This window comes from Nycticebus coucang, chromosome 8 (genome assembly GCF_027406575.1).
Source record: "Nycticebus coucang isolate mNycCou1 chromosome 8, mNycCou1.pri, whole genome shotgun sequence".
In the NCBI taxonomy this organism is placed as follows: domain Eukaryota; kingdom Metazoa; phylum Chordata; class Mammalia; order Primates; family Lorisidae; genus Nycticebus; species Nycticebus coucang.
In genome coordinates, this window is record NC_069787.1 from 121822239 (window position 1) to 121835121 (window position 12883).

Consider the following 12883-nt stretch of genomic DNA (forward strand, 5'->3'; position numbering starts at 1 on the left):
GCTCAAAAAGCCACAGTGTTAAAAACAAAAGGCAAAATATACTTTATGTAAAACAATCTATAAAATCATATTTGTTAGGTCTCACCCATAATTATTTTCTTCTTTATAGCTAAAGCCTGTGGACTTTAAAATAAGCTTTTAAAACCTTTTCCCTTTAGTCATCTAGAAATTAAATCCATAATTTAAATATTTACTACCTTTTGGAAATCCAGATTTTAGTTAGACCAAATCCATCGTCACTTCAGAAAATGGTGATTTGCTATAATAATAATAGCATATAATTTATAAATATGTTTCTAAAATTATTTAGATACACTATTTCTATATAATAATAATATATAAAGATCTGATAATTTTTAAAGAAAGTCCAAATAAACAAAACGATTTAGATGCTTCAGTTGCTCAATATTACTGACAAAGTGAGATTCTGTCTCAAGGAAAACTCACAAAAAAAGGACAGCACTTTATAACAAGCAAGAAATGTTTTTCACAGCAAAATTTCTAATATTTTTGAAAGAATATTCTTTCTAGTATTTTAAGTAGTCAAGAAATATAACTACTTTGCTCCTTTTTATTCTATAATTTAGCATGATAGTCTAAACTCTTTTTGAAATACTGATTGTTTTTTCCATTTGCCTCAAATGCTAGCATTGTTTTCTGATGTTTTATAAATATCAGTATGAATTTTGGTGGGCTTTGTAAAATTTCTGTTAGAACCTATTAATTTTTAGCCCATATCTAGAAATGTATTCAGGCATTAATTTCTTTACAAATTTCAGTGCAGTACTTTCTAAGGTTATACAGAAATCCAAAGTCATCACAGGGGCCTAGAAATGAAGGAATAGCTTCCAAATCCAGCCTGCCATGGTCACTGCTAAGATCCTTCAGTGTAAGAGCTTCAGCTGAAGTCAGGTGGCTCCATTCCCTTCCAGGGGTCTTGGGGAAGGGCTGCCAGAGCCTTCACTCTTCCACTTCAGGTTCACCAACAGCCAAATACTGGGGCGGGGACATGACACTGATCAATGTGACTTTGCTTTGAAAAAAGTTATAAAAATTAGTTAATGATAAGGCCAGTTGCGGTGGCTCATGCCTGTAATCCCAGCACTCTGGGAGGCCAAGGCCGGTGGATTGCCTGAGCTTATAGGTTAGAGACCAGCCTGAACAAGAGCGAGACCCTGTCTCTGAAAAATAGCCGGGCATTGTGGTGGGCGCCTGTAGTCCCAGCTACTTGAGAGGCTGAGACAAGAGAATCACTTGAGTCCAAGAATTTGAGGTTGCTGTGAGCTGTGACACCACAGCACTCTACCAAGGGTGACAAAATGAGACTCTGTCTGAAAAAAAAAATTAATTAATGATAAAGATTAGATAGTTTACTCCTGAACAAAGCCAGTTAACCTTATAATCAAGCCATTCATTTAAAAGTAATAAAAAATTGTAGGACAGTGCCTGTGGCTCGAAGGGGTAGGGCGCCAGTCCCATATGCCAGAGGTGGCAGGTTCAAACCCAGCCTCGGCCAAAAAAAAAAAACCCACAAAAAACAAAACAAAACAAAAAATTGTGAGAGCACTCGTTAATTGTAAAAACTCGTTTAGTAACTCAAAATTTCCATTAATTACAGGCAGGAGTGGTCAGATACATTATAGGATATAAAGTCCATTCTTTATCATGAACCATACAGTATCCATTGTTGTATCTCCTATATGTTTTATTAACAATAGAAGTGATTATTTGCCAAGGGAATAGGCAGCAGTCGTGCAATAAATTATTCAATAATCAATGAAAATCTTTATTACCTCTGTTATGAGAAATACAAAACAAGAAGTTCCATAGCTTTCATACAGTGGGAAATTCACGTACATATTCTGTGTAATACTAATGAAATATGATCTCGCTCTCAGAGAAGGGATTCATTTTATTAATAATGTATCCACTTTACAGAATAGATTATTCATATCATCCACTCAGAGATTTGATGTTATAAACACCAAACATTAATTAGAGTCCTAGGAATGTAAGTGAGACCCTGGTGTGTTGTTGACCTGATTATTCAGGATTAAATGATCTCAGTGAAATCTTTGACAGGAAAAAGAAGAGATCAGCTGGGCGTGAACAGGCGAGTGCATACTGTGTTTGATGCTTCTGCATTTCCGGCAGACAGCAGCGGTTTTCAAAGACTTTTCTTTCATTGAGGTGTTTTTTGTTTGCTGTTTTATTTTTTAATTACTTTTTAAATTTTTAAGAGAAATATGGAATGAAGTCACTGGTTTGGACATTTTTTACTGAAGAACTTGTCCCCATATAACTAAATTTAAGACCCAGCCCTTTTGGAAAATTTTAATTAAATAAAAACAACAAAAAAGTACAGCTTTTCTAGTCAATGACTTTTAAATTCATACCCTGTCAACCAGGGAGCTCTTGCTCCCAGAGTGAGGAGCGTCCAGGCCACAGTGATGACTTAGCCAGTACCTAGGGCTTCCTGAATTGGGAAGAGGATTGGATTAAATGAATCAAGCTCCTCTCTAATATAAAGAATCATCAAGCCTACAACCTGAAAAGACTAAAAACCAATGCAAATTCCTAATTTCTAAGATCTTTTAATTCCTACTTATACTACTTACAGGCACCTTTGACTACATTATAGAAATGAATTTGTTTGTTTTTCCTAATAAACAATGGAAGTCTATTTTTCACAGTTCTGAAGGCTGGTTGTTGAAGATGAGGGTGCCGGCGTGATCAGGCTCAGCTCTGGTGAGGGCCATCTTCAGGGCTGCATGCAGACTGCTCATGTCATTACTCTATCAAAAGAGTCCACATGTACTTTAATATTTCAGAAGATACAAACCTCTTTTTTTTTTACATCATATTAAGTCAACCTCTAAGCTCCTGGCCTGAGCTAAAACATAAGCAATTTAATTTCAGTGCAGTACTTTCTAAGGTTATACAGAAATCCAAAGTCATCACAGGGGCCTAGAAATGAGGGAATAGCTTCCATCTCCAGCCTGCCATGGTCACTGCTAAGATCCTTCAGTCTGAGAGCTTCAGCTGAAGTCAGGTGGCTCCATCCCCTTCCAGGGGTCTTGAGAAAGGGCTGCCAGAGCCTCCACTCTTCCAGTTCAGGTTCACCAACAGCCAAATACCAGTCCTGGGCCCCACTTCATTCATGGGGAAGCCAGTCATCTTCCACTCAAGTGGACTAACAGATATTTTTCTTTTTTTTTAATTTCATAATTTTAGGGGGGTACACATTTTGTTTACATACTTTGTACAGATTGAGTCAAAGTTATGCATATATATATGTATATAACTTTGACTCAGTTCTACTTACATATACACAAATGTACCCTTTACCCAGGTAGTGTACCCAATAGGTGAGAATTTACTCATCCCTCCTCCCCAGCTTAATTTTCATTGAGATTTACTTCCATCATATCACCAAAAGTGTTGATCCGTTAATTCCAATTTGGTGTTGTATAATGTATTTGTTTCTCCATTCGTGTGGTGTTTCACTTAGAAGAATAGTTTCCAGTTCCCTCCAGGTTGTCCAAAAGGATAGCACATTGCCAGTAGTACTCCACAGTGTGCACGCACCACATCTTCTTAATCCATTCATGTATTGGTGGGCACTTGGTTGTTTCCACATCTTTGTGATTTGAACTGCGCTGCTATAAACATTCAAGTGCAAGTGTCCTTTTTACAAAATGACCTTTTTTCCTTTGAGGGTATATCCAGCAGTGGGATTCTAGATCATATAGTTAGTCTACTTTGTGTTTTGAGGTGTCTCCATCCAATTTTCCATAGAGGTATGCAGTCCCACCAACAGCGGATGTAACAGTTCCTTTCTCTCCGCATCCACACCAGCATTTGTTGTTTGGGGACTTTTTCGTAGCCATTCTCATTGGAGTGAAGTGATATCTCATTGTGGTTTTGATTTGCATTTCCCTAAGGATTAGAGATGTTCAGCATTTTCTCATGAGTTTGTTGGCCATTATCTATCTTCATCTGAAAAGTTTCTGTTCATGTCATTTGCCCACTTTTTAATGGGCTTGTTTGGCTATAGTAATCAGAACAGCATGGTATGGACACAAAAACAGACCCATAGACCTGTGGGTCAGAGCAGAGAACCCAGATGTGAAATCATCCTTACATGTCCATCTGATTTTTGACAAAATGGATTAAAACATCTTCAGCAAATTCCCCAGCTCTATTTCCACTTCACCTCAACCCTCCCACACCAAAAAGATTCCTTGTATCTTTAAGACTCCTCTAGGAGCCCTGAAAAGCAAATAACCAAAAAAGGTTACACCCTCTCTGCAGGGTAGGGGGTGTGTAAAGGGGCAATGGAGGGCTAATACGTTGATGGGTGACATGAGAAAGTCAGACTTGTATGAAGTCCGTAAGGATCTCTCTTCCCTGGATTTGGTCCATAATAGAAAAAATACAGGAACTCTAAACAGTGTTTCTATTCATTATGCCCTGTTGCCCCTCTGCAGGTAATCACCATGCCAAGGCCACAGGTTCATCCATTCATTCATACTGAGTCCTGAGATGCACATTGTTATGCTGGGCTTGGAGGGTGAGCAGAGAGCAAGACATGGGCACAGCACCACCCTCCCTTGGTATCCATCAGGGAGTAGTTCCAGGACCACCCCACAGACACCAAAATCCATGGATGCTTAGGTCCCTGATATAAAATGGTGTAGATTTGCATATAACCTATGCACACCCTCCCTCTAGGGGAGGTGATTAATAATCACCTCTAGATTATTAATAATAACTAGCACAACATAAATGTTGTATAGATAGTTGTTATTCTATATTGTTTAGGGAATAATGACAAGGAAAAAGTCCATGTATGTTCAGTAGAGATGTCATTTCCACACACACGTATTTTCATCCGTGGCTGATTGAATCCATAAATATGGAACGCATGGATAGGAAGGGAAGGCTGTATTTTGCCTTCATCGAGATTATAGTCCAGTGGGTGTGTAGGGAAGTAAAGGAGGGGAACAAATCAATGTAAATCATGATAAGTGCTTTGCTGGGATAGTACAAGTCAGAGGAACTAGTTTAGATGATAGTTAAAGAATGCCACCGGAAGGTGGGTTCTAAGCAAAGGCGTGAAGGGTGAGAAGGAGTTAGCCATGTGACAGCTGCAGGTAACTTTCCAGGGAGTTGGTAACAGCAGGCCCTGAAGAGGGAAAGGGCATGGCTGGTTTGAGGGACAGAGAGGAGGTCAGCATACAGTTTTCCAAAACTTACCCCTAAAGTCACCATACATAGAGAAAATTGGAAATTCTTGCTAAATGTACCTTTATTTACAAAAAATTCATTGTAGAATTTTGTAAAATATTTAAGAGATATTCTGTACATGTTGGCTGTGTCTTTGTAAAACTGTAATGTTCTATAAATTATATTTTGTAAATAAAGGTACATTTAGCAACGATTTCCCATTTTCCCGTATCCATGGCAACATTAGGGGTAGCTTTGGGGGTACTTCAAGGAGGCCACGAAGGTAGGCTGGAGCCAACAGGACCTCAGAGGTTATGGAGAGGAATATGAATGTCCTTCAAGGCCCTGCAAGATTTTATGTAAGAAACTATGGCATCTGATTTAAGTTTGTAAAGATTCCTCTGTCGGCTATGTGGAGAAGGGTGGAGAGGAGAGATGTTCTGGGATGGACCCACGGTAGGATGTGTGCAGACGGGAGAGTTCTGTGAATCAGAGCAGGCTCTCCTGTCACTCACTCCTAATCTTCCCCTCCCCGTGGTCCACGCGCCCAGGCCCTTCCCTGCAACCCAAGGTGAGTGTCCCTGCTGGTTCCAACAGTGAAAGAAGGAAAGGAACTGGTTCAGGGTTCAGGGTTGGTGTGAAAAACATCACCTCTGCACCACAGTGCTGGCTGTTTCTCCCCTCAAATGCTGCCCAGTGCTGATAGGGAGTTGGACTGTGTTGTTTTGGCCCACTGGGGTAAGAGATAAGTAGAAATTGGCATTTTGCCAGCCCTTTCCAGTTATTCAGGCCGAATCCAGTATCTGATATTTAAGGAGTCCTTTTGGAAAAAAAAAATAATAATAATAACAACTCTCTGTCTTCCCTACTAAACCAAATGAATGAATATCTGATGGAATCCTATTTCATTTTCAATTACTCTGTAAGCCCTTTCAAGAGGTAGTGAGAAATTATGATTTCATTCTTTAACCGAACTCTTATTACACCTCCAAACAGCTAATGACAAATCAGTCACTTATTTTCTAACCACATATAGAGTATTTGTAAATTATTACCTCTCTGTAACAACCTTAAGACTCAGATTGTATTGTTTAGAAACTGAGGCACATGGAGGCCTCATGAAGCAAAATTCAGACCGTGCAATCTGTTGCCAAAATCTGGCCTCTTACCTACTGTATTTTATCTCTCCATTGAAAAATTCTGTGGACAAGAAGAATTGTCCACAGACTCATTGTGCCCGTTTTCTTTTTTCTTTTCAACTTTCGGTTTCCAAATTCCCTCACTTGGCCGGTACAGAACAATGGTACAGCACCCAGCATGGTATGGACGTAATTATCAAATGCCAATGGTGACTTTTTATTTATTTGTTTGTTTCAAAGGATTATTGGGACTTTGCAAAATTCTGCTGAGTTCTCAGAAGCCTTTCACTGCCGCAAGAATTCATACATGAATCCAGAAAAGAAATGCCGGGTTTGGTGATTCCAGAAGCAGCAGCAGCACAGCCCTTGGCCAAATTTGCCAACATCGCAGGAATGGGAAACTCTCTAGTTGGGGAGAAAACAGGCCCTGGGAGTCACTGAAGTGACCTGGGGAGACTTCACAGAGATGAGAGCATCATCACGCAGGTGAAATTAGGCTGTTCTAGAAAAGAAAAGCTGTGAAGGGAGGAAGGGGGTCTAAGGTCTATCCAATCAATCACTTCTCACTGTGTAAATAACACTTAATCTCTAAAGATAATATTACCATTCGTTTCTGTTTCCTTTATGGCCTGCCAGTTTGATGTTGTCCCTTGAACAGTGTTAACCACTTGTGGGTAACAATGGGATTCGTGAAAATTGGTGAAATGCCCTGAGATTTCTAACTGAAAGTAGAAAGAAGAAGCTGAAGAAGACGGTTGAGTACCAGAAGCACAGAGGTGACATTGGGTCAAAACACATTGCCCAGGAACCTGTTTTTACTTTTGTTTGCAACATTCATGCTCCTTCAAAACCCTTCCAAAGAATTCTTATACACAGCGGGGCCTTGGGCTTATATAGTTTTAAGCTCATTTTGCCATCCATCAGTTATTCATCCTGTGACCATTTTATTTTAAGCATCCTTAGGGCAAAAATGAATGTCTAAAATTGTTTTTTTTGTTGCTGTGGTTGTACCTGCCTTGACTAATACTGAGATTCTTGAGGCCCCCTGTAATTTTCTAAGCAATTTCTTGCTCTGTCTCTCAAAACCTTGGCCTTTTTAAGAGATTTATATGTAATGTATAAATAATAATTTTATATTTAATTATTAACGACATTCATGACGAGTAACTGTTACAAGTAATCATGGAATGTTGCAGTTTCAGACCAGGATAAACAGTTATATAAAGTGGTAAACAAATGAAAATATGGGACTTTTTAAACTTATAAATCATATTGATGAAAAGCTTTAAGCACAAACTTTGGGGTGAATGTTGCCAGGGGACGATTGTCTGGAGATTTATAATACCCGAAGCTTACAAGCAGGACTATTAAAATGAAGTCTGTCGCTGAGGGTGGCTCTGATAAAAGGGAAAAACTGTGTCTCTATAGACCCGTGTCTCCTATCTTTCAGGTCTGTCATCTGATGGAAATATTTTGATAATAAATTGAAATCGTGATCCCATTATTCACTAAGCCTGTGTACCAGCCGTCTAGTTTTAGGAAGTACATTTCTGAATAGAAATGTATGGGCCTGTGTCTAGAATTCTAAGTGACATGGCATTCTGGAGCAGCCCTGTGTATTCCCTGGTAGGCGTTTATCCCTCGCGACATCTGGACTCCTCTTTTTCCCTTCCCCATCGACTAGTTGGCCATCTGATGAAGATTTCAAAAGAACTGCACTTCCAGGGCAGCACCTGTGGTTCAAGGAGTAGGACGCTGGCCCCATATACCGGGGGTGGTGGGTTCAAACCTGGCCCTGGCCAAAACTGCAAAAAAAGGAAAAAACAGAAAAAAAGAAGTGTACTTCTAAAATCCTTATTTTTTCCTCACAAAAGGTGAAAGTGAGGGAATTTCTATCCAAATTATGGATGTTAGTTTTTCTCCTACTTGAAAATTGTCTATTTGCCTTTTTTTAAGTTAATAGAAATATTATATATACAAAAATGCCATCATACACACGTGTACAGTTCGTTGCACTCACTCCCACTGCACACAACCCTATAGCCAGCTCCTAGAAGAAGCAGATCATTATTAGCAGGCTAGACGTTCCCCCTCGTCACTTCCTTCCTCCAAGGACAGTTACTGTCCTGACTGCTAACATCATACACTAGCTTTGCCTGTGTGTGAACAGAATCAATCAGTATGGATTCTTTGGCGTCTGCCTCCTTTCTCTCAGACTTACATTTGTGAAATTCATCTTTATTGTTGCCTTGACTGTGATTCTTTCATTCTCATTCCAAAATAATATTTTATCTTATGACTCTGCTACACCTCATCCATCCCATTGTCGTCAGGCACTTGAGAAGGTCTGGCACTATTCCAAACAGTGCAACTGCGAATACGCTTGCACATTGCCATCCTGACTTGAGCCTTTAGTGGACTCATTTCCTCAAGTCCTTCTTCCAAAAAATTATCATAAATATTGAAAATACAGTTTCAGACTAACTATCCTTAGGTCACCCTTTCCCCTTATCCTTTCCCCTTATCACAACCACCATTACCATGGGTAATTCAAATTATACTTACATCTGTATTTTCTTAAAATAAACTTCAAGCATACCTAAGTGATATTTGTAGTTGGAGTGATGGGAGCTTCCAGCACTAATAAAATAACCGTCTCTGGGTTATTTTATTTCCATCCAGCAGATGAAGAGCAAGAAGTGAAAAGGGACTCATACAAATTGTTAAAAGCCACCAGGCTCCCACTGCTAGCTCTTTAAAACATCAGGCTCCCATCCCATGGAGGAACAACCGCCCAGTGCCTACATGCCTCCTCTACATAAATACAAAATTTTCTGGGGCTAAGAGATAGATCAAAGTCAGAACAGCCATGCCTCCCTACCCCTCACACATGGAGACATCATGAATAGTATTCTTATTGAATCAAATGAGCTTTCTGATCTCTCTCAAACACTACAGATCATTTGGGAGCCATCGTATAAGATCAGACATAGCTCTAATCCCACACATAAATCCAAGTCGACCATAGCTAAATTCTGGTCAAAGGAAAAACGTTTAGAAGCTAAGACACCAAGGATTGGGAGCTGATGTAACTTGGGAATCAGCATAAAAAGAAGCTCTTAGTGATACCTGGTAAGGAGTTTGCCCCACTCAGGCCCACATGGATTCCAGTGAGGTGGGAAGGATGCCTTCCTGATAGAAGTGTCCTTGTTCTAGTCCTGTCCTGCCACAACTGACAAGGTGACCTTGAGCATTCGCTGTATTCTTTTGAGTCTCTGCTTCTCCCACCTAAAAAAAAAAAAAAAGAGAGGGCGGTGCCTGTGGCTCAGACGGTAGGGCGCCAGCCCCATATACGGAGGGTGGCGGGTTCAAACCCAGCCCTGGCCAAACTGCAACCAAAAAAATAGCCAGGCGTTGTGGCGGGCGCCTGTAGTCCCAGCTGCTCGGGAGGCTGAGGCAAGAGAATCGCTTAAGCCCAGGAGTTGGAGGTTGCTGTGAGCTGTGTGAGGCCACGGCACTCTACCGAGGGCCATAAAGTGAGACTCTGTCTCTACAAAAAAAAAAAGAGAGAAGTATGTTCTATCAGTAGTTCTCAGCAAGAATAAGAGGGCTGCCTTACCCTCAATCTTTCCTATAGTTAAGAACCAATGGGCAAAATAATCTCAAAACTCCCATCAAGATGTCTGAATCCAATTAGATCACATTTTAGTCTAAAGAACAAGGACCAATGTTTCATAGAGTTTGGATCTGTGCTGCTATTAACATTAAGCATTTAGACAGGGAAGAAAAGCTTGCTAATTTTCCTCAAAAACATTCATCATTCCTGTTGCCACAGATTGGAGTTTTCAAAGTAGAATATATCTTTGGAAAGAAAAGAAGAATCTCATCTGTTAAAGATAGATAAATCAGAATTTTTTATTAGTTTCCAGGGTCAAAAATACAAAAGAAAAAGATTTTTCCTACCAATCAACTCTGCCCCCAAGCGCCAGCCCCATGTAAATCTCCACTTCATTTAGTTGCTCAGGCTGGAGTGCAGTGGTGCTGTCGTAACTCATGAAATCTTGAACTCCAGAACTCAAGCAGTCCTCCCACTGAAGCCTCCTGAGTAAGTAGGACTACAGATGTACACCAGCATGCCCAGCTAATTTGTTTTTATCTTTTGTAGAGATGGGGTCTCTGTATATTGCCTAGGCTGGTCTAAACTCCTGGCCTCCAGTGATCCTCCTGCCTTGATATCCCAAAGTGTTTGGATTATAGGCATGAGCCACTGTCTCCAGCCTCTGTTTATATCCTGGAAAATGTTAAGACTCAATGGAGCTTTTATCTCTGTAATCTTAACATTTCTTGCTATCTTCAAACCGAGTCTTTTGAAAATGATTGACATAAACTATTTAATCTTTTCTTGTTTCGCCACCATCCTTCCAAAGATCACCACAACTTTCTGATTGGATTTGTTTTCAAAAGTTAAGTGAAATGGTTGCCAAATATTTTAGGGAGTCATAAGCATAATCAGACGATTTGGGTGAAGTCAGAGGTATCTTTGTGCACTGTCCCTGAGCTGAACGAGAGGGGTCACACCTGACTGGTGTAACAATAACATGTGTACTGCATTCTAATCTTTTTTCTCATGTTGTTTTCTTAATTTCAACCCCTTTGTATTTTGCATTTTCTCTAAAACAGTAAGAAACACTATTGCCATTTTCAACCTCATAGCCAAAATATTGTGCAGTTTTTTTTTTATTTGTTTGTCAAGACAAAATGCAAGGGAGGCCTGGCAAAAAAGTAAGCATTGGCTTTTGCCTGAAATAATGCTGGGCCAGTTTTGGAGGTATAGAAAGACAGGATGGTCTAGTGTTTATGATATATGTTTGTACTCCTGGATTTCCTTTCTACTCAGAAAGTAAGAAATTATTGGGCGGCACCTGTGGCTCAGTGAGTAGGGCGCCGGCCCCATATGCCGAGGGTGGCGGGTTCAAACCCAGCCCCGGCCAAACTGCAACAAAAAAATAGCCGGGCGTTGTGGCGGGCGCCTGTAGTCCCAGCTACTCGGGAGGCTGAGGCAAGAGAATCGCTTAAGCCCAGGAGTTGGATGTTGCTGTGAGCTGTGTGATGCCACGGCACTCTACCAAGGACGGTACAGTGAGACTCTGTCTCTACAAAAAAAAAAAGAAAAAAAGAAATTATTGCAGGTATCAGGTATATTAACATCTTAATGCATTCTTATACATCTGATCTTAGGCAAAAAGCCAGGAAGTGATTATTATTGTATTCTTAGAGACATACTTGGTATCATCTTTAATCTGATCATCTCAAATTCTAATACCTTCTAAAAATTTACTCTGTGTCTAGGAAGATACAAATAAAGTCCAGCTTCTGGATTATCATTTACCTAGGTGTAAATCCTTCATCCATGCTATGAGTGATCTGCATTCCCTGAAACACTGTGTATATATTTAAGACAAAGATGTTCACGACAGCCTTTTTTTTAATTTTTTTGTTTTTATTAAATCATAACTGTCTACATTGATGCATTTAGTGCTTCAGTGTACTGATTTGATATACAATGTGAAATTCTTACATTGAATTGATTAACATATCCATTGCTTAATAGTTTTGAAATGTACCATTGCATCATGCACGTTAGGTGAGGTCCCCCCAAATGCCCTCCCTCCTCCTGCCTCTCCCCTCCCCTCCCTTGTCTGTCCTCTTCCCTTCTACTTTCTGGACTGTAGTTATGTTTTACCATTTGTATGAATGTGTAGATGATTATATATTGATTTCATAGTAGTGTTGAGTACTTTGAATACTTTTTTTTTTTCCATTCTTGAGATACTTTACTAAGAAGAATATGTTCCAGCTCCATCCAGGTAAACATAAAAGATGTGAAGTCTCCAAAGAAATAGGAGATTAAAAGTACTAAATAGCAGAAAATGTTTAGATTTGTTAAATGAAAGCACAAAGAAGACCCGAGGTCGAATAAGCATTGTAATTTTAACTATTCTAAAACATCATCTCACAGAAAAAAATGGAGAAAATATGCCAAAAATTAACCAGGACTATCTCTGGATGGTAATATTGTGATTTCTTTCTTTCTGATTTTTATTGCGGGGGGGGGGTGCAGGTTGGTTTTCTACATCTTAAATTTTTCCGTAATGGGAAATTTTACTCTTAAAAGTCATTTTTCAAATTGTTTCTTGAAATAAGAAAGGGGATATGAAAGAGAGGGGAATGAGGGGGAAATTGACCCCAAAAAAAGGAATATAATTTCCTTGAATGTAAGGCTTATTAATTCACTAAGGAGCTATTCATTCTGGTGTCTCAAGCAACTTGGACCCAATGACCCTGGTGCAGATTTTGGTCAGGAGCCTCCGTGCCCCAGGGTAGACGGGAGCTTGGGTTAGGAGGTGATTTTGACTGACAGAGCTTCACACAGAGTAGCAAAGTTGGTGGATCACCCTGTGTTTAAAGTGGTTCATGAGAACAGAGCATATGTTCTAAAAGGATTTGGAGGGTTT

At 39.8% G+C, this 12883-nt stretch overlaps 1 protein-coding gene across 6 annotated transcripts in view; it reads left to right on the forward strand.

The window, feature by feature from the left end:
• MME (membrane metalloendopeptidase) overlaps positions 1-7880 on the forward strand; it is a 100491-nt gene extending 92611 nt beyond the window's left edge. For all 6 annotated transcript variants that reach the window (XM_053599749.1, XM_053599750.1, XM_053599753.1 and 3 more), the window contains one exon: positions 6609-7880. In XM_053599749.1, coding sequence (XP_053455724.1) covers positions 6609-6708 — 100 coding nt within the window. In that variant the 3' untranslated portion in view covers positions 6709-7880. The remainder of the gene's footprint in view (positions 1-6608) is intronic.
• The last annotated feature ends 5003 nt before the right edge of the window (positions 7881-12883 follow it).